The sequence below is a fragment of the Procambarus clarkii genome, chromosome 43 (assembly GCF_040958095.1).
Source record: "Procambarus clarkii isolate CNS0578487 chromosome 43, FALCON_Pclarkii_2.0, whole genome shotgun sequence".
Classification (NCBI taxonomy): domain Eukaryota; kingdom Metazoa; phylum Arthropoda; class Malacostraca; order Decapoda; family Cambaridae; genus Procambarus; species Procambarus clarkii.
The window spans coordinates 28421529-28444087 of record NC_091192.1 but is presented as its reverse complement, the minus strand read 5'-3'; the positions used below and the strand labels follow the sequence as shown (position 1 = coordinate 28444087).

The following is a 22559-nucleotide window of genomic DNA, read 5'->3' as shown; positions in this document are numbered from 1 at the left end:
ACCGCCAACTGTTATTTGTGTGAGCTTTCACACCAGTATGTAAACATTGGGTGAGAGATTTGGGTGGGTGACCCATTAATGAGAGGCTGGCTGATGGGGGGATGGGCATGGGGTGGGGAGAAGAGGAGATGGGAGGAGAGGAAGAGAAGGAGAGTGGGAGGAAAGGGGAGAGAGAGGAGAGAAAGATAAAGAACAATGAAAGGAGAGAGAGAGATAGAGGTATGACAGACACGAGGGAACTGAAGGAACTGAAACAGGAGGAGGTAGAAGAGAAAGAAGAAGGTAAGAGGATGGGAAGAGGTGAAAAAGACAAAAGGAGAGGTAATTATCAGAGGAATGATCATCAATATCAGGAAAAGGTTCTGTAGATCATATAAGTAAAAAAAAAAATGAAATGATCTTGGGCTTTAAGTTCGAATCTTGGAAAAGGTGTTCGAATTGAGTTAATTTTCTTATATTGTATACGGCTCTGTATACAATATATGTAGATTTAGCTCTTAGTGTGTGTGTGCGTGTTTTTGTGTGTGTGCATGTGTTTGTGGGATTGCGTGTCCATATATGTGATTTGCGTGCATGTGTGTGAAAGTGATGTACGTGTGTGAGGGGAGGGGAGGTGGATACATGTGTATGTGTGTGCTATATATCACACAAATTAGGGAGGGAAGGGGGGGGGGGAAGGGTTCAGTTTAAATCCTGCCCATGTCACTCACATACCAATATCCAATATCTAAAATAACCTATTAAACTGTTCGTCTCAATAATGCTACAAGGAAACCTATTCTACCCTATTTACAAATCAGTTTAATGTATTTAATGCTTAGGCCAACCTTTCCGGGTTCCCGGGGTTTTCCCCCTGAATCCAAATGTTATGGGAAGCATCTTCACACACACACACACACACACACACACACACACACACACACACACACACACACACACACACACACACACACACTAGCACCAGCGCTCCCAAATCGTGGGATTCGAACCTGGGATGTGAGCGAAGCACTATCTGAAGCTACTGCGCGTCCTCATCAACAAAGGCCAAATGCTCATTAATTCAGCCTCCTGTTTATGAATGAACAATATTTTACATACGACTAACAGCTGATAACGTTTAAATTTGTTTTCGCACATTGCTTTCTTCTTATGTTCGAGTCTATAATGTTACTAATTCTAATATGTAACATTACTTATTTTTGTTTGAGAAAATGCTGATCACAAATCAGCAGAGGGGCACGGGCATGAATAGCCCGTAATGAGCTACGTCTTGCTTAATCTTTATCAATCAGTCAACAAACGTATAGTGTAAGTCAATCTGTTTCCATCTTCATTTTACTTTACTCTGATACAGGGGAATTAGCCGATAACGCGCTAAGCATTCTCTATTTTTCACATGTAGTTTTTCCGCATACTTGAATCAGTGTTTTTGTGATCATTGTTGCATATATATATATATATATATATATATATATATATATATATATATATATATATATATATATATATATGTGTGTGTGTGTGTGTGTATCACGAAAATAAACACGTGATTAAAAATGTGACAGTGTCAGACCACGGAGGAAAATTGAAACAGGAATTTCCTAAAGTACTTTCGTGTATTAATACATCTTCAGAAGGAGTGAACTCCTTCTGAAGATCGTCAAGGGAACGTTACTTTGTTATAATATTACTGTGTTTGCCCACTATTCTTCACTTTCTCTCAGCCTCTGAGGATCCTAAGGTGTACCATAGTGAAACGCATCATGCTAATTATAAATGTAAACTGAACTTTAGACGAGATATATTTTAACTTTCTTCCCAAGTGAAAACATGTAAGGCATAGTGAAAAGATTCGTATTTCATTTCTTTGGCATCTAGCCCTTTAAAGCTGAATTTAACAACTCAAAATTAGCCAATAAAGATATTCAATCAATTTATATCTTAAATAACGATTTTGCTTTAAACAAGTGTATAAAAACAAAGACACAAAACAAGCCATAAAAATATTGGTTAAAAGGATTTTACTATAAACAGAAACTCATTCAAGATGTCTTAAATAAACGATATGAAAAAGCAAGTTTTAAAATGAACAGACGAGTCTCAGTAAATTTTACTGCCCGTGTGTCAAGCATTATTACCGAGCACCAGGAGGAGAGAGAGAGTGTGGGAGGACATACCTGTTGGGGAGATATTAATGGAGCTGCCTCGTATGGACCAATAGGAGCTGCCTCGTGTGGACCAATAGGAGCTGCTTCGTATGGACCAATAGGAGCTGCCTCGTGTGGACCAATAGGAGCTGCTTCGTATGGACCAATAGGAGCTGCTTCGTATGGACCAATAGGAGCTGCTTCGAATGGACCAATAGGAGCTGCTTCGTATGGACCAATAGGAGCTGCTTCGTATGGACCAATAGGAGCTGCTTCGTATGGACCAATAGGAGCTGCTTCGTATGGACCAATAGGAGCTGCTTCGTATGGACCAATAGGAGCTGCTTCGTATGGACCAATAGGAGCTGCTTCGTATGGACCAATAGGAGCTGCTTCGTATGGACCAATAGGAGCTTCTTCGTATGGACCAATAGGAACTGCCTCGTATGGACCAATAGGAACTGCCTCGTATGTACCAATAGCAGGTGCCTCGTATGGGCCAGTAGGAGCTGCCTCGTATGGACCAATAGGAGCTGCCTCGTATGGGCCAATAGGAGCTGCCTCGTATGGGGCCAATAGGAGCTGCCTCGTATGTACCAATAGGAGCTGCCTCGTATGAACTAATAAGCCTTCTACAATGCCTTTCATTCATATGTAATTACATCACCAACCACAGGGATGCTCGCTTACACACTGACTAACACATAGGTATAATTTTTTGGGGAAGAACACAAACTAGAAACACATGTTTGAATAACCAAGATGTAAACATCTCACTAAGAAAACAAATCTATGAATAACCATGCATACGACTCGCTAAAGATTAATAATCCATGATAAACCACTAACATGTATACATTTCAAAGATAAAAATACAAAATAAAAATGTAAACATTACATCGTATTTTATTGTGTGTAATATTTTCCAGAGCTCTCAGCAGCTGTCAGGTAAATTCCTCGGAGCCAGGTGATATATGAGGCACTTTAGTGCTAGCTAAGGGTCGCTGCTGGCAGCCTAGCTCCTGGACCCCCAATAAGGTGTTAAGCAACATGTGCCTTTAAAGTCGCTTTTTCGCTTCTGCAACGAATCATTTCGGCCCCATAAAGGAAATGCTACACACGTGTGTGTGGGTTTTTTTTATGCCTCGTTTCAGTCGTGCTCGGTCGACTCATAAGCATGTGACTTCAATATTGAGGAAGTGGAAACATTAGTTTTATTAATTAGGTTTCAACTGTACACAGCATAAACAATGGTAAAAACAACAGAGTTTTTTGTTTTGTTTAGATGCGAGCTTTAATGATATAAAAGTCGTGTACTGTCTATTCTGTTTTATGTAAACACTGTATAAACACAGGTAAACCTATCCAAGCTTCCTGTTTATTTTAAATACAACCTTAAATGATGTAGGAAGCGTTTACTAACGTCATTGACCAAGCAACATAATATATACATATATACATATATATATATATATATATATATATATATATATATATATATATATATATATATATATATATATATATATATATAAACAAAAACACTGCCAGAGTTTTGCTTCTTTTAAAATATCACATCACGGCAATCAGAAACGTTTTCCACATAATTTTCTCTTTTTAATTGTAGTTTTAGGTATATGCTTTAATGTCAAAATGAAATTATTGAATATCAAAGATATTTAGAAAGAATGAACGATAACTGCAGGTGTCTGCGATGGTAAATGCCCCCTCCCCCCCCTCTCTCATGCATCTTCAAAATAATTATATTTTGCTTGTCATGCATCTTTTAATTTCACAGCATCACCATGAACCAGGGATGTTAAATTCCTGGTCAGCTGGGGGGGCTGAACACCCCAGGAGCCCCCTGGGGTGTTGGGGGGGGGGGGTTCATTGAGGGGGGGGGGGGGGTCTCTCTAATGGCTTTCTTAAGGCCGAGGGCGCTCGACACAATGGGTTCTTTTAATACAGAGAAGCTAGAGGGGGGGGGGGGGATTAAGACATTTTAATCAAGGTGTTCCTAATTTGTTTTATCACAAAAATGCAGTGGATTATCCAATGTATATATCCCTTTCACCCGACTGTCAAATCATCATCATCATCAACAGTCTTATTAGGCATCAGTATAAGACTTTAAAACATCCCACGAGCTTGGACACCGATCCTGTGCCAGGTAAGTCCACTACGGGCTCACCATAACCTGTGCTACTTGCCCCGCTCCTGTGCCAAGTAAGTCCACTACGGGCTCACCATAGCCTACTTGCCCCGCTCCTGTGCCAGGTAAGCTACGGGCTCGCCATAGCCTGTGCTAATAGGAAGTTGTTCCGAATAGCTGAATCTACAACAACAACAGCAACACGAGCTTGTGTTGTTGCTCTACATAACGCTAATTAGAAACACAATTGTCTTTATCCACATGATAACGATAACGGGTAGTTCTAATCTACGATAACTCTTCTGTTAGCTCCCCCATACTACGGCCGAGCGGACAGCACACTGGAGTTGTGAGCCTGTGGTCCTGGGTTCGATCCCAGGCGCCGGCGAGAAACAATGGGCAGAGTTTCTTTCACCCTGTGCCTCTGTTACCTAGCAGTAAAATAGGTACCTGGGTGTTAGTCAGCTGTCACGGGCTGCTTCCTGGGGGTGGAGGCCTGGTCGAGGAGCGGGCCGCGGGGACACTAAAGCCCCGAAATCATCTCAAGAAGATACCCTCCAGCGGGGTATAGACACCCCGGGTTAAGCACCCTGTAGGTACTCTTGTTCTCCTTCACTATTCTCATTTGTATTCTTGTGAGAAATTCCACCTCTCTCATTCCCACAGTTTCGTCGTTAATCAAGTGTAACCAGTTCTCTCGATACGTCGCTTTTTGTACGGAGTCGATCAATCCGATTACAAAAACAAAAAGTGACGCATTAGAAGAGAATTAAAACACCGTAATATTGACGATTTCTATGCATCGGCCTCGATAGGACTAAGTGGGTTGTTTGGGCGGTTAGTACGTTTTTAGATAGGCAAAATTGTATTTTTCACGTTTCTATACCGTCAAAAACCAGGTTCTTGCCAACCAGGCTGTGATTGATACGTCGGGCTGCGAGCAGTCGCGTCCAACAGCCTGGTTGACCAGTCCAGCACCCAGGAGGCCTGGTCGAGGACCGGGCCGCGAGGACGTTATAAGCCCCGGAATCATCACAAGGTAACGTTGTATTCGGCCATTTATTCCGAACACACACACACACACACGGTGAATCCAGTTACTGCGAGTCACCGTGCGTATAACGTCTAACATTACGGCCTCCTTGGCCGTAATGTTGACACCACCACCCCGACCCTCTCTCTCACCTCTAACTCTGCTGCCACTATCCTCGCTACACCATTCCACCATATCTCCAGACGCTCCACTTGCCACCATACCCACCTCGCCAGACTGTCTAAATCACCATCACTCAGACGCTCTCATCTCTAACTCAGGAATATTTGGCAAAATGTTCTCCCCCTCCAGGAGAACAAACTGAACAATTTCATCCCCTGTTGTTCCAGTTTAAGACAAAACAATGTGCAACTTTTTCAAGAGGAAACTAGATTTATTCCTCCAAGGAGTGCCGGACCAACCGGGCTGTGGTGGGTATGTGGGCCTGCGGGCCGCTCCAAGCAACAGCCTGGTGGACCAAACTCTCACAAGTCGAGCCTGGCCTCGGGCCGGGCTTGGGGAGTAGAAGAACTCCCAGAACCCCATCAACCAGGTATCAACCAGGTGCATGACAATCTTAGATTTCTTACTCTAATCTTTGTCCTCAGATCAAGAAAAGAAATTTGCCTTCAGAAAAAAATCGCTAATATGTTTACTAATAGTTTCCACCTTTTAGGCTTTCTTCATGAAGTTCTGATATTAATTTAATTATATATATATATAAAGAGAGTCCAATGTTAATAATTTTATAAAACCTATAACTCACCACAAATCCCCAGCAGCCTGCTCAACCACAGGCAGCCCTGCTTGGCTTGCTCAGGATTCTGATAAAAGATTAAAAACATGTACTCAACATAACCCTAAATACAACTAGGAGGAAAACTCCTACAATATGTTCCTCAAGCGCTTTGACGACCTGCCCGAAACGCTTTGCGTAATAATGACTTCAGGCATTGTATGTACTAGCTCCATCTATAAATCGATCAAATTATGTAAAATCTCTTGTATGTATGTACTTTACCTGAATAAACATTTTATTTTTATTTTATTTGATCAGATGGTCTGATCAGCCAACGGCAGCTCTTCAATTCTTTCTCCAATTAACCGGAAATAATCTAGATACATATGAATAAATCCACAATGGCCGTGATGAGGGTTCGAACCTACGTCCAGGATGATCCCAGACGCGCCTTAATCGACTACGTCACGACATGATATCACACGATTCATCACGGCCCTTGTGGATTTATTCATTTGACATATATGACGCTATTGTGAATTCTGTGTGAATCTTCATACAAATTTGCTGACTAAAATTGATAAAAGTTATCAATTTTTTTAATAAAAAAAAAAGTTATTATACTTTTTCTGCATAAAGAGAAAAAATATGTCTCGCTGAAGATTATTCGATGTATAACCAACATTTAAGCGTCTCGTTAAAGTCACATTTCTGGTTAGGCCAAACAGTTGATTTTTTTTTTTTTTTTTTTTACGGAGTGGTAAATTAAAAGAAGCGGGTGATTGGACAACAGACTTTCTAAATTAACGTCGCAACACAACTCTGAAATAATTAACGCACTGATCACCGTCGGAGTAAATCTTACATTAATATTCACGGGACGAAATGTTTTGTGAAGGAATTCACTGGTATCAGTTCTCGAGTTTATTTTGATGTTTGGGATGAAATAGTAATTTGCAAGAGTGACACTCTTACCCTAATTGGCAAGAGTGAGCATTCCCTAATTTACAAGAGTGACACACTCCCTAATTTGCAAGTGACCGTCTCCGTAATTTGCAACAATTAGTGTCTGGGAACAAGCGCCAACCATCTCCCGTTGAACAGTGCAACGGAGAAATTTAACACAAAGAAGCCTTAATCTTAAGATTTAAATCTCAAGATTACGAACTTTAATAATTATTATCTTAAGATCTCCAGTTTTTCCCGTAAGGTGCCCAGTCAATCTCTCATTTCTCAACAAGCAACACTTAAATTAGGGAAACGCCTCACAGAATGATTGTACCACCTCGAGATGGGGGTTAGTTATACAGGGGAGGGGGGGGGGGTAGGGGGAGGGGTGGAGTGTAGTAAACTATAATTATAGATGTGTCTTCAGTAACTATAACAGGGCAGGGTGGAGAAGGGTTTAAGGTAATGGATACAGATTAGGTTTACCCGGGGGGAGGGGGTGGAGGGGGGGGAGGGAGGAGGGTGCATGGATTTTTCTTGGTCGCTGGTGCAATTCAGCGGTGAGAGAGAGAAAGAGAGAGAGAGAGAGAGAGAGAGAGAGAGAGAGAGAGAGAGAGAGAGAGAGAGAGAGAGAGAGAGAGAGAGAGAGAGAGAGAGAGAGAGAGAGAGAGAGAGAGGACTGAGGCTGGACTCCTTCATTCTCCTGCTAGGGTGATAAGGTTGGTGTGTGTGTGGGGGGGGGGATGTGGGTGTAGGTATGGCTGAGGGTGTAGGGTGTAGCTAAGGGTGTGGTTGAGGATGCAGAGATAATCTCCTGTAACGATCACACACTTCCGTGACCTCTTAGCTCCCCATCACCTCCCAACACGACCACTTGTCCACCAAAGTCACCACATAACTTGTCGACCAAAGCCACCACATAACTTGTCGACCAAAGCCACCACATAACTTGTTGACCAAAGCCACCACATAACTTGTCGACCAAATCCACCACATATCTTGTCGACCAAAGCCACCACATAACTTGTCGACCACAGCCACCACATAACTTGTCGACCACAGCCACCACATAACTTGTCGACCAAAGCCACCACATAACTTGTCGACCAAAGCCACCACATAACTTGTCGACCAAAGCCACCACATAACTTGTCGACCAAAGCCACCACATAACTTGTCGACCAAAGCCACCACATAACTTGTCGACCAAAGCCACCACATAACTTGTCGACCAAAGCCTCCATATAACAACCACATAACTTGACCTGGAAATGTTAGTAATTTGAATACTTACCGACTTAAGGATCTGCCAACTTGGTGAGACAAGAGCTTTCAGCAACTTAACAACGTAATAACCTGATGCCCAGTGAGTGACTTAGTTATTGGTTATAACTGGACATCCTGGTGATACAGTTGTGGTCTATCACAGTCTACTCACTTACGTCAAAAGTCCTGTGGTGTGTTGGTCTCTGCTCTCGACTCGCAATCGAGGTTCCCGGGTTAGATCCCCCCCCCCCCTGTGGGATAGAAACGATTGGGCACATTTACTCTCACCTGATGCCTCTGTTCACCCCAGCAGTAAATAGGTACCCCAGGAGTTAGACTGCTGTTGTGGGTGGCTTCCTGGATAAGGCTAGCTAGTTCGACCTAGCGGGATACAGACTATCCTGTCGTTGACAATGGGAATTAATTACACATAAAATTATATGGAACTGCAGAGGACCTACTGGCCCATACGAGGCGGCTCCTATATTTATATGCACCCAATCTCATTCATATATATATATATTATATATATATAAAATGTCTAACCTTCGCTTGAAACACTCCAGCGATCCTGCCTCTGCAATGTTATCCGGTAATTTGGTCCATAAATCAATACCCCTGTTGTAACGTCATCTTGTTAACCATGCTACTGTATAAAGGAAAGTTTGTTTACAGTCAGTATAAACGTGTAAAGTTTATATATTCCTTGGCCAGGCTGGCGACCCGCAGGGGATTGCCCAATATGTCTCCATACCCCCTCTTCTCCAACCACTTGGGCTGGACGGTAGAGCGACGGTCTCGCTTCATGCAGGTCGGCGTTCAATCCCCGACCGTCCAAGTGGTTTGGGGCACCATTCCTTCCTCCCGTCGCATCCCAAATCCTTATCCTGACCCCTTTCAAGTGCTATATAGTCGTATTGGCTTGGCGCTTTCCCCCCTGATAATTCCATACAAAACCCTTTTGCCCAGACCGTCTAGCTCACCACCATAACCAGTTGTAATAGGTACCAATATGTCTCCTAAAGATGTCAATAGCTTGGTATGACCCGACATATTGGTAGCTACGAGCAGAACAGCTGAAAGGAAATCATTCAAGATTTTATCATATTTATTTATTGGCCAAAAGGTACTTAAAAGATTTAATATACTTAACATATACGTACTAGTGTAGAGAAAAATATAAGTACAAAATATAAGTACTATAAAAGAAATAATATCAAATATTATACTTACGCCAGCTGATGTCCGTGGGGAGTGTGGTCGGTCGGAGCTGGTCGTTTGGGTTCGACCAAACGACCAGATGGCTGTTGCTACGACCATGGGTAGTCGCAGGGTCACCAGCCAAACCACACCACACAGAAATTAAAATTGTTAAATTTTGCCCCGAGGAGCGAGTTTACTGGGCAGCGCCACTCATCCTGTGAGTGGACACACCGCCATAGTGACAGTATTGGGCAGCGCCACTCATCCTGTGAGTGGACACACCGCCATAGTGACAGTATTGGGCAGCGCCACTCATCCTGTGAGTGGACACACGACCATAGTGACAGTATTGGGCAGCGCCACTCATCTTGTGAGTGGACACACCGCCATAGTGACAGTATTGGGCAGCGCCACTCATCTTGTGAGTGGACACACCGCCATAGTGACAGTATTGGGCAGCGCCACTCATCCTGTGAGTGGACACACCGCCATAGTGACAGTATTGGGCAGCGCCACTCATCTTGTGAGTGGACACACCGCCATAGTGACAGTATTGGGCAGCGCCACTCATCTTGTGAGTGGACACACCGCCATAGTGACAGTATTGGGCAGCGCCACTCATCCTGTGAGTGGACACACCGCCATAGTGAGAGTATTGGGCAGCGCCACTCATCCTGTGAGTGGACACACCGCCATAGTGACAGTATTGGGCAGCGCTACTCATCCTGTGAGTGGACACACCGCCATAGTGACAGTATTGAGCAGCGCCACTCATCCTGTGAGTGGACACACCGCCATAGTGACAGTATTGGGCAGCGCCACTCATCCTGTGAGTGGACACACTGCTATAGCAGCGTGTACAACACTCCCCAATAGGAAGAAAACCCGCTGGGTTGTTCATCCTGTCACTTGGAGTTACTCTCAAAACGCGAATGAAATACCTTGTTTCACTTGCTATTGTACAATATTCACTTTTTTCATATATGTACAATGTGCGTTGCCCTCCCCCCCCCCCCCGAGTTCGTAAACAAGGGGTTAAGTTTCCGACATTACACTACACTTTTGTTGATTGTGTTCCCCTTTATATTTATATATGATCTTAGACCACTTTTGTGTTCCATGTTCGTAAAAAAAGGAACACAACATAATACAACACCCCGTTTTCTTCCTGTTCCGTGTTGGCAAACAAGGAACAACAAGCACAACAACTACTCGTCACTTTCTTTGCTCTGCGACAACAGAATGGCAACTCAGGGAGGTAGAGTTGCCAGAAAGACACCAGACGCCGAGTAGTATATTTATATGCTACTCCTAATATACATATTGAGGTATACTCAAGTGTGTATATTCACAGTTAGGGTATATTCATATACTGGGGTATGCCCAACTGCGTATATTCATCGTTGTCGAGCGTCTGAGGTGTTTTCCAAACGCTGGCACAGGTCGCTAGAGACCTCTGGCGGTGGCCGGTGTAAACCTAAACATCTGGTGTATACCTCCACAGTTTCCGAGCCGTGTAAACATTCTCAATATCGGGAAACTTGTTGCGCTTTATTCGATTAATGAGTTTTAATACCTTCTTCTGCTGGTTTAATAACCTTCTCACTGGTTTAATACCTTCCAACCTAGTTTACTAACTTAGTCCACGGTTTAATTACTTTCTTATAGTTTAATACTTTCCTCCTTAGTTTTAATAACTTCGTCCTTAGTTAAATAACATTCCTCCCATGTTTAATAATTACCACCTTGGTTTAACAACTTCATCCCCCTGGTTTAATAATACAATAATATACCCCCCCCTCATAAAAGATAGACGCACTTTTAAATTCTGCTGTTGGAGCAGCCAGTGCCGGGGTGTGAGAGCTAAGGTCCAACTATTAATCACCTTATCACTTACAGCCATGATTTCTCACACGAGGCGCTGTCCTTATTACAGTACGGGTTTAGGTGCGTAATTGCCAGTTCCCACTGTCTAACCCCCCCCCCCCCTCCTTACCCCTTCGTCTCCAGACCTGATGGAGTCTTGAACATTCGTTATCAAAGTCAAGAGGTTCCGTATACGCCGGGCAAGATTATAGGGCCTGGAAAATGTTGACGAATCATGGGTATTTGTCAGGGTTACCGGAATGGAAGGTTGTGAACTGCTAGACGTGAAAATGGGGAGGAAGGGAAGGGGGAAAAGTGGGGCTGGAGGGGGTGGGAAAGGTTTAGGGGAGAGAAGAGGTGATATTCGTTTCAGGGACAGGAAAGGTTATTAACAGGAGAAATCACTAAGCCAGTATGACTATACATATATATATATATATATATATATATATATATATATATATATATATATATATATATATATATATATATATATATATATATATATATATATATAAAAACTGTTTGTATACTAAAGCAAGGGGGGTAAATATTAGTTATTAGTTTACAAATTTCATTTAACAGATTTACTGTTAAGAATCTTGGATATTTACTGTTAATAATCAGACTGGAACAAGGATTATTTTTTTGTGAATATAATCAGTTGCAACGATGATTATTTTTTTACGAACAATGTCACCATAAAGATTATCGTTGTGACACATACGTTCAAAGATAATTGTGAGAATAATCAGTTGCAACAAATTTGTGTTTTGCGAATCATCTGTTGTAAGAAGGATTATGTGCGTGAATGTTCAGTTGCAACAAGAATTATTTTGGGGGAATTATCACTTGCCACACGGATTATTTTGTTAATAACCAGCTGCAACAAGGATCACGTTCGCGAATAATCAGTTTCCGACAAGGATTATTTTGGCTAATAATCAGCTTACAAAAATGAATTATTTCTTTTTGCCAATAATAATTTGCAGCAAGAATATTTGTTTACAAATAATTAATTGCAAGAAGGATAATTTTGCCAATAATAAGGTTGCAACAAAGATTATCTTTACGAATAATCAGTTGCAAAAAAGATTATTTTTGCAAATACTCAGTTGCAAAGAAGGATTATTAAATTAAACCCTTACATTAAAACATGTTTGCTACACTTACATACGCTTCTGTTTGCACTCGTTGTTGTCTGAGAAATTCTCGTATAATTCACTTTCTTCTGGGTTCCACGAGAAGGTTAATTAATTGTTACAGACGAAGCTGTATTATAGCTTCTATATTATATAGAGTTATAGTGATGCCAGGAAAGCCAGCCAAACCAGGATAATTGCTGAACGTATCATGGAGTATTATAAAGTGGAGAGAGAGTATTGTAAAGTGGAGAGAGAGAGTATTGTAAAGTGAAGAAGCCAGTCTGTAAGATTGGCAGAGTGGCCTCGTATTTTTCAGCGAGTCCTGTTGGTCTGTTTAGTCTAATGGCACTTGAGCTGAGTGCTGTGAGGTTGCTCCGTCAGGAGTCAGCTAACCTTTTGCGAATAGTAATCATTACATTTCTTGCAAGAGAATTCAATATCAATCCTTTGCTAATTTACAGGCATTGTAGAAGCTATATGTATATATATATATATATATATATATATATATATATATATATAGAGTTATATATATATATATATATATATATATATATATATATATATATATATATATATATATATATATATATATATATATGTCGTACCTAGTAGCCAGAACTCACTTCTCAGCCTACTATTCAAGGCCCGATTTGCCTAATAAGCCAAGTTTTTCTGAATTAATATATTTACAATAATTTTTTTCTTATGAAATGATAAAGCAACCCTTTTCTCTATGTATGAGGTCATTTTTTTTATTGGAGTTAAAATTAACGTAGATATATGACCGAACCTAACCAACCCTACCTAACCTAACCTAACCTATATTTATAGGTAAGGTTAGGTTAGGTAGCCAAAAAAAGCTAGGTTAGGTTAGGTTAGGTAGGTTAGGTAGACGAAAAAACATTAATTCATGAAAACTTGGCTTATTAGGCAAATCGGGCCTTGAATAGTAGGCTGAGAAGTGCGTTCTGGCTGTTAGGTACGACATATATATATATATATATATATATATATATATATATATATATATATATATATATATATATATATATATATATATATATATATATATATATATATATATATATTGTGTGTGTGTGTATGTTGTACCTAAAAGCCACAACGCTCTACTTGGCCACATATACAAAGCCCGATTTGCCTAATGGGCCGAAAACGCGTACAGCATACTCTGATTTTGCCAAATGTGGTCTCAGTTGGGTAGCAGTTAGGCACTCCTGAGTTCCTTTATTGTGAGCAACCGTGGCGAGGCTGGTAGGACAACAGTCTCCTCCTTTTGAGGCTTGATTTCGAAGCGCTGATGATTCAACTGAATGAAATGTTATTTCCCAAACTATTGTGGTTCGCATCTAGTATGACTTGACTGAGAAGCAGAGATGCCTAGTCGAGAAATGAAGCTAGATATCTCACACCGGGAAACTTATATACCTGATTTTGAAACAGAGATAAGTATCAGAACCAGAAATACCTGACTGAGAAACAGAATAAGACAAAGCCAGGCAAGTCTTAAGATAGAGAAGGCGCTGAATAAAGCAAAAGATCAGGTCGAGAAATAACATTAACCAAGACACTGGTCAATGCCAAGATGGAGGCAAGATAGATGGTTGAGAGGCGACGCCCTGGAGCTTAAACCACGTTGGGGATTCATCCACATTTGGCTGCAGATGGAGGGGGGGAGTGTGAGGGATGGAGGAGCCTGTGAGTGAGTGTAGCGTGAGGGAGGAGAGTGTGAGAGAAGAAAGCGTGAGGAAGGAAAGTATGAGGGAGGAAAGTATGAGGGAGTAGTGTGTGAGGGAAGCAAAATATGAGGCTCTCGTTAATAAAGATCAACACATAAACTGAATTACCCAAATCATTATCAACACCTAAACATTTCCCTAAACATTTTGTGATAATATTTCTCTTAAAAGAACTTTTTTTCCCCCTTGTTTAAAACAACTCATACTTAACTAGCAACGAGCAGCTATCGAGGAAGGACGAACGGTACTTAAATAGCTAAACGAGCAGTTGACGTTTTACACATATTGAAATTACAGTACTAATTTGGCCCGATAAGTAGTGCCTTTAATGACCACCGTTTCAACAGCCTTTTGTTATTGGTTCTTCTCTGTTTGACCTGTTTTTTATTGCCGTTTGACAATATTATTACATTTTGACCAAGTTTCTGTTTGATTGTGGCGAAGTCTGTGTGTGATTGTGGTGAATTTCGACTAACAAATCTTTGTTTGATTGTAGCAAAGTCTGACTATAACACCTTGATTTGTATCTATTGGCCCGTATAAGGCAGCTCCTATTGACCCATATGTGGCAGCTCCTATTGACCCATATGTGGCAGCTCCTATTGACCCATATGTGGCAGCTCCTATTGACCCATATGTGGCAGCTCCTATTGACCCATATGTGGCAGCTCCTATTGATCCATATGTGGCAGCTCCTATTGACCCATATGTGGCAGCTCCTATTGACCCATATGTGGCAGCTCCTATTGATCCATATGTGGCAGCTCCTATTGACCCATATGTGGCAGCTCCTATTGACCCATATGTGGCAGCTCCTATTGACCCATATGTGGCAGCTCCTATTGATCCATATGTGGCAGCTCCTATTGACCCATATATGGCAGCTCTTATTGACCCATATGTGGCAGCTCCTATTGACCCATATGTGGCAGCTCCTATTGACCCATATGTGGCAGCTCCTATTGACCCATATGTGGCAGCTCCTATTGATCCATATGTGGCAGCTCCTATTGACCCATATATGGCAGCTCTTATTGACCCATATGTGGCAGCTCCTATTGACCCATATGTGGCAGCTCCTATTGACCCATATGTGGCAGCTCCTATTGACCCATATGTGGCAGCTCCTATTGACCCATATATGGCAGCTCTTATTGACCCATATGTGGCAGCTCCTATTGACCCATATGTGGCAGCTCCTATTGACCCATATGTGGCAGCTCCTATTGACCCATATGTGGCAGCTCCTATTGACCCATATGTGGCAGCTCCTATATAAGAACCGAAATAATTAAGCTTAAACTGAGAATACAATTCTTACCTGTACTCTCTCCCTCTATATATAAAAAAAACTACTCTTCGTTGTTGATTAAAAATTACGGTCAAAATAACCGCAGGTTTCATTAACCACAGCGCTCAAGTGTGTGTGTGTGCGATTTATGAATATAGAGTGGAAACGGCATGGCTGAACGCCTCATTAAGAGAGAGAGACAACCTTAGTGACTTATGCAGCAACCTGACACACCTCGTTAACCTTCATTACCAAAGCCAACGCCAAAAACTCGTTTAGCGAGATTGCGATATGTGGACTTTAAAAGTTTCCCCCTCCCCCCTCCCCTAGGGGGAGGCCAGTGAGCCAATTTACCCCTAGTAGGTTCTACTACCTTCCCTCCCTCTTTGCTAAAAAAAAGGGGGGGGGAATTTCAGTCGTGAGGCGTCGAGATGATGTCTAATTGGGAGGGGGGGGTAAAGGTGGGGTGATTAGCTGGCTCAAGATGTAAGGAGACATTATGAGACGAAGTGGAGTCATTTATTCGGTTGTGGCCGTTTGTCTTTGGCTTCGTCGTGATGAAGCCTTCAGGCTCTCTCTCTCTCTCTCTCTCTCTCTCTCTCTCTCTCTCTCTCTCTCTCTCTCTCTCTCTCTCTCTCTCTCTCTCTCTCTCTCTCTCTCTCTCTCTCTCTCTGTGGAAGATATAATTAAATCCACACACAGAAATCCCACTATATATATATATATATATATATATATATATATATATATATATATATATATATATATATATATATATATATATATATATATATATATATATATATATATATATATATATATATATATTATTAAATATGACCGAAAAAGTAAGATTAATAATTCTAACACGAATTTTCTCAATCTTTCGTACATTACGCTTCACTGTTGGAGGTAAATCAAAAATCAATTCTCCAAAATTCATTTTTATTTCTAGTCTGACGCGACACGGGCGCGTTTCGTAAAACTTATTACATTTTCAAAGACTTTAGTTCACAAATACACAACTGATTAGAACTTACGTATCTCCAATTTTATATCTACATTTGAGTGAGGTGGGAGGGGTGATGTGGCATTAACACAAGACAGAACAAGAGGGGATATTAATAGGGTATTAAAAGTATCAACACAAGACAGAACACAAACAATGGGTATTGAATAGAAGTGTTTGTAGAAAGCCTATTGGTCCATATTTCTTGATGCTTCTATATTGGAGCGGAGTCTTGAGGTGGGTAGAATATAGTTGTGCAATAATTGGCTGTTGATTGCTGGTGTTGACTTCTTGATGTGTAGTGCCTCGCAAACGTCAAGCCGCCTGCTATCGCTGTATCTATCGATGATTTCTGTGTTGTTTACTAGGATTTCTCTGGCGATGGTTTGGTTGTGGGAAGAGATTATATGTTCCTTAATGGAGCCCTGTTGCTTATGCATCGTTAAACGCCTAGAAAGAGATGTTGTTGTCTTGCCTATATACTGGGTTTTTGGAGCTTACAGTCCCCAAGTGGGCATTTGAAGGCATAGACGACGTTAGTCTCTTTTAAAGCGTTCTGTTTTGTGTCTGGAGAGTTTCTCATGAGAAGGCTGGCCGTTTTTCTGGTTTTATAGTAAATCGTCAGTTGTATCCTCTGATTTACTATAAAACCAGAAATATATATATATATATATATATATATATATATATATATATATATATATATATATATATATATATATATATATATATATATATATATATATATATATGTCGTACCTAGTAGCCAGAACGCACTTCTCGGCCTACTATGCAAGGCCCGATTTGCCTAATAAGCCAAGTTTTCCTGAATTAATATATTTTCTCTAATTTTTTTCTTATGAAATGATAAAGCTACCCATTTCATTATGTATGAGGTCAATTTTTTTTTTATTGGAGTTAAAATTAACGTAGATATATGACCGAACCTAACCAACCCTACCTAACCTAACCTAACCTATCTCTATACGTTAGGTTAGATTAGGTAGCCGAAAAAGTTAGGTTAGGTTAGGTTAGGTAGGTTAGGTTGTCGAAAAACCATTAATTCATAAAAACCTGGCTTATTAGGCAAATCGGGCCTTGCATAGTAGGCTGAGAAGTGCGTTCTGGCTACTAGGTACGACATATATATGTATATATATATATATATATATATATATATATATATATATATATATATATATATATATATATATATATATATATATATATATATATATATATATTGTGTTATGATTGAATGGGTACGATTGGCAATTAGATAACTAGCCAAGCGGTTGTTGGTGTTGTTAACACACTAACCACGCGGGCGGTGAATGGAGTAGTTTGCAACTACTTCACTTCACATCCCAAAGGTAATTATTGTCATAAACAACCACATAGCACCAGTTACAGCCCCGCTCCTGTGCCAAGTAAGTCCACTCCGGGCTCACCATAGCCCGTGCTACCGGCACCTTTTGGTTCCGAGAAGCTGAATCTAAAACAACAACAGGAGCTCCGGAGCTCAAACTATTTAATCAATGTAAACAAAGCCGTCATGACTGAGGAAAGATGCACAGATTTCGTAAATATTTGATGAATCCTCTGGTGTGTCACAGCCTCCACTTGCTACCTGTAGTAACAAGAGGTGTGGTATAACATTCTCTTCCAATCTGCACATGCACCTGAGGTGATCCCGGGGCAAAGGTCACGTATGTCTCGGACACATGTCTCGGACACACACATGCCCCGGACACACACATGCCCCGGACACACACATGCCCCAGACACACATGGCCCCGGACACACACATGCTCCGGACACACATGCCCCGTACACACATGCCGCGGACACACATACCCCGGACACACACATGCCCCGGACACACACATGCCCCGGACACACACATGCCCCGGACACACATGCCCCGGACACACATGCCGCGGACACACATGTCCCGTACACACATGCCCCGTACACACATGCCCCGGACACACATGCCCCGGACACACACATGCCCCGGACACACATACTCCCCGGACACACACATGCCCCGGACCCATGCACTCTGGTATGATACGTGTTCATTTATCAAGCATCGCCTCGTGATACGTGTATTAATCGTTTCTCCCTTGACCTCTAATGACTGTTTGGCCTCGCCAGCCGGATGAATTGAGGGGGTTAAGGGGGGGGGGGAGTTAAGGGGGAGGGGGGGTGTGGTTAGGGCTGTTCTTCCCTGCAGGTGATTAACAGCATCAGGGACAGTTAGGGACAGGGGGTTATCCAGCTCCGCCCCTGGGAGTCCGCGGGGCCCCCACACCCAGTCCTGGAGCAGCCTGGACTCCCCTCTGGACTGCCTTGATGGCTCAGAGAGCTTCCAGGACGGCGACAGGAATCTCTATACGGCTCATAGAACTTCCAGGCCGATGATAGGCATCTCTATACGGCTCATAGAACTTCCAGGCCGATGATAGGCATCTCTATACGGCTCATAGAGCTTCCAGGCCGATGATAGGCATCTCTATACGGCTCATAGAGCTTCCAGGCCGATGATAGGCATCTCTATACGGCTCATAGAGCTTCCAGGCCGATGATAGGCATCTCTATACGGCTCATAGAGCTTCCAGGCCGATGATAGGCATCTCTATACGGCTCATAGAGCTTCCAGGCCGATGATAGGCATCTCTGTACGGCTCATAGAGCTTCCAGGCCGATGATAGGCATCTCTATACGGCTCATAGAGCTTCCAGGCCGATGATAGGCATCTCTATACGGCTCATAGAGCTTCCAGCACGACGACAGGCATCTCTATACGGCTCATAGAGCTTCCAGGACGACGACAGGCATCTCTATACGGCTCATAGAGCTTCCAGGACGGCGACAGGAATCTCTATACGGCTCATAGAACTTCCAGCCGACGACAGGCATCACGGGATAACGCTTGGGACCAACCCGTCCGTCGGCCTAATAGAGCGTCGCATTTGGACGTATACTCGACCTAAGGCCAAAAAAATCGTCGTACTAGAAAATGGCAGCGGCTCGCGAAGCTGACGTACTGTCCCGTTTTCTGTTTTGGGTCCTCTGGTAGGTTAGGATAAGAGGGCCCCTTTAGTACGGCAGTTTCTTGACGTTGAGGAACCTTAGGAGGACGGGGGAGCCAGTTGTTACGGAAGGGTATCATATTAAGTGTTAATTCGTCGATCCATAATATGTTAAACTTTTGCAGACATGTAAACGAGGCCTTACAACAGATGGAGTTCGGGGAAGGAAGGAATCAGAGTCACAGACTGGACTTCCAATTCGTCCTTTTAAAATTACGTCGCTTTTCGCTTGTAGGCGCGCTCCCACCAAACACACACCGAAACTACGACGTTGGCACAACGTTTGAACAAGTCTTAACACCTCCTAACCAGTTATAACAACCAATATAGCAAGTTGTAACAACGTTCTATTACGTCATAAACACGTAAAGCCAAAATGTAACAACTTTATTACAAGTTGTGACAAGCGGAAAATAGAGACAGTTTCGGTTTGTGTTTCCAGGGCTACGGCCAACAATGGACGTAATTTTAAATGAAATCGGCTTACGAAAGTGATGTACTGTCCCGTTTTCTGTTTGAGTCCTCCGGCTTACTCGGTAAGGTTACGAGAGGAAACTTTTCAATTAACGGTTTTCATGACGTTCTGAAACTTTAGGAAAACTTTTTGCCCTCGTAACCAACAAGAGGACCCTTAACTTGCTGTTTTGGAAAAAAAACAAATCCAAAATGTTTTTTGAAATATTTTTCATTTTCAAATTACGTCCATTTTCAGCCTTACGGGCAAACGGCCAAATTCAGACGTAAATTGTAAGATGACAGGTTGCACGCGTTAGCGAGGCCAAAGGTTGACGGTGGTTAATCAAGGCAGAGCCAGTCAGGGGGCTAGATTCACGAAGCAGTTACACAAGTACTAACCAACGTGTACATCTTTCCTCAATCTTTGACGGCTTTGGTTACATTTATTAAAAAGTTTACAAGAATGAAAACTTACCAATCAACTGTTGTTATTGTTATAAACAGCCTCCTGGTGCTTCGGAGCTCATTAAATGTTTAATAATTGTAAACAAAGCCACCAAAGATTGAGAAAAGATGTACGGGTTCGTAAGTGCTTGTGTAATTGCTTCGTGAATCTGGCCCCTGGGCTCGATTTCCGTAGACGAATATACCTCAATATCCCCTCCACAGCCTGACGACACCTGCAGGCGTCCCTCGTCAACACACAGGGAGAACTGGCGACCCCTGGATGACGCGTCGTGTTAAATACGGAAAGAATACTTAGATAGACAGATAGATGGAATAAACAAATCCACAAGGGCCGTGACAAGGATTCGAACCTGCGTCCGTTAGCATCCCAGACACTGCCATAATCGACTAAGCTACGATTCGTAGCTCAGTCAATTAAGGCAGCGTCTGGGATGCTCCCGGACGCAGGTTCGAATCCTAGTCACGGCCCTTGTGGATTTGTTCATATGATGCATCACGTTAGTGTGATCTCTGTGTGTAATAGATGGAATACTTGGGAACTACAAGCACTTTGCTTCAAGTGTGGGACACTTAAATATTGTGTTTACTAAACCTGCAATGTTAAATGTGATTCTGGTACTGTGATATGTGGATTTGTACTAACTGGATTTGTGTGCCTCTTGAGGGACTTGAAGCAGACGAGGGTAAAAATAGCCTAAACTACTCTATTCCTTTGAGATGTATTTTATTGTCTCAATTTAGCGTGCATGAACTTGACAACGTGGCCAGGGGCTAGATTCACGAAGAAGTTACGCAAACACTTACGAACCTGAACATCTTTTCTCAATTTTTGGCGGCTTTGTTTACAATTATTAAACAATTTATGAGCTCCGAAGCACCAGAAGGCCGTTTTTTAACAATAACAACAGTTGATTAGCAAGTTTTCATGCTTGTAAACTGTTTAATAAATGTAACCAAAGTCGTCAAAGATTGAGGAAAGATGTACATATTCGTAAGAACTTGCGTAACTGCTTCGTGAATCTGGCCCCTGGCTGGCAGAAAATTGTTCTAACAATATACGATACACAGTAACGATACACAGGGAGCCGGTCGGCCAAACGGACAGCACGCTGGACTTGTGATCCTGTGGTCCTGGGTTCGATCCCAGGCACCGGCGAGAAACAATGGGCAGAGTTTCTTTTACCTTATGCCCCTGTTACCTAGCAGTAAATAGGTATCTGGGTGTTAGTCAGCTGTCACGGGCTGCTTCCTGGGGGTGGAGGCCTGGTCGAGGACCGGGCCGCGGGGACACTAAAAGCCACGAAATCATCTCAAGATAACCTCAAGATATATCCACATGAAGACCTCGTGGGGAAGACAGAGTATAAACGACACCACGACTACTGAACATGTCTTGTGATTTCCTCTAGAAGGAGGTTTAGATGCCAACACACTGCGACTTACGCTGCCTCCAATTCGCTCATTTAACTTCCCAAATTACCAAATAAGTTCACAGATTTACGTTACCCTGGGCCCTTAACGAGGCTCCTTACGCCTTTATTGAGGTCCTCTGGGTCCTTAGCGCTGTTCTCTGGGTCCTTAACGCGATCCCCTGGGCCCTTAACGCGGTCCCCTGGGCCCCTTAACGCGGTCCCCTGGGCCCTTAACGCGGTCCTCTGGGCTCTTAACGCGGTCCTCTGGGCTCTTAACGCGGTCCCCTGGGCCCTTAACGCGGTCCCCTGGGTCCTTAACGCGGTCCCCTGGGCTCTTAACGCGGTTCCGTGGGCCCTTAACGCAGTCCCCTGGGCCCTAACAAAATCACATGGGCCCTCTGACTAAGTTTCAGGCCCGACTCAAAGGGCCAGAAGTCCCCAGGAGTATTACGGAGTCGAATCCTCCTTAGGGACTTAACGGAGTCCCTCAGGGGTGATTCCCTTAGCCCCCTGAGAGGTAAACAAAACAATTTGATAGGAGATAAACGAAGCAATTGTATGGACGA

The 22559-nt window shown here is 42.5% G+C and overlaps 1 protein-coding gene across 1 annotated transcript; it reads left to right on the top strand.

Moving 5' to 3' along the window:
• Positions 1-221: 221 nt before the first annotated feature.
• On the top strand, positions 222-15538 carry LOC138349910 (ion-translocating oxidoreductase complex subunit C-like). Its single transcript, XM_069299901.1, has 3 exons — positions 222-282; positions 4192-4317; positions 15072-15538. The coding sequence occupies exons 1-3, from the start codon at positions 222-224 to the stop codon at positions 15536-15538; spliced, it is 654 nt and encodes a 217-aa protein (XP_069156002.1).
• The last annotated feature ends 7021 nt before the right edge of the window (positions 15539-22559 follow it).

Coding starts and splice junctions, on each gene's coding strand:
- LOC138349910 (XM_069299901.1), top strand. CDS start 222: ATGACAGACACGAGGGAACTGAAGGAACTGAAACAGGAGGAGGTAGAA. Junction 283..4,191: donor GGTAGAAGAGAAAGAAGAAG/GTAAGAGGATGG, acceptor ACAAAAATGCAG/TGGATTATCCAATGTATATA. Junction 4,318..15,071: donor GGACACCGATCCTGTGCCAG/GTAAGTCCACTA, acceptor CATATGTGGCAG/CTCCTATTGACCCATATGTG.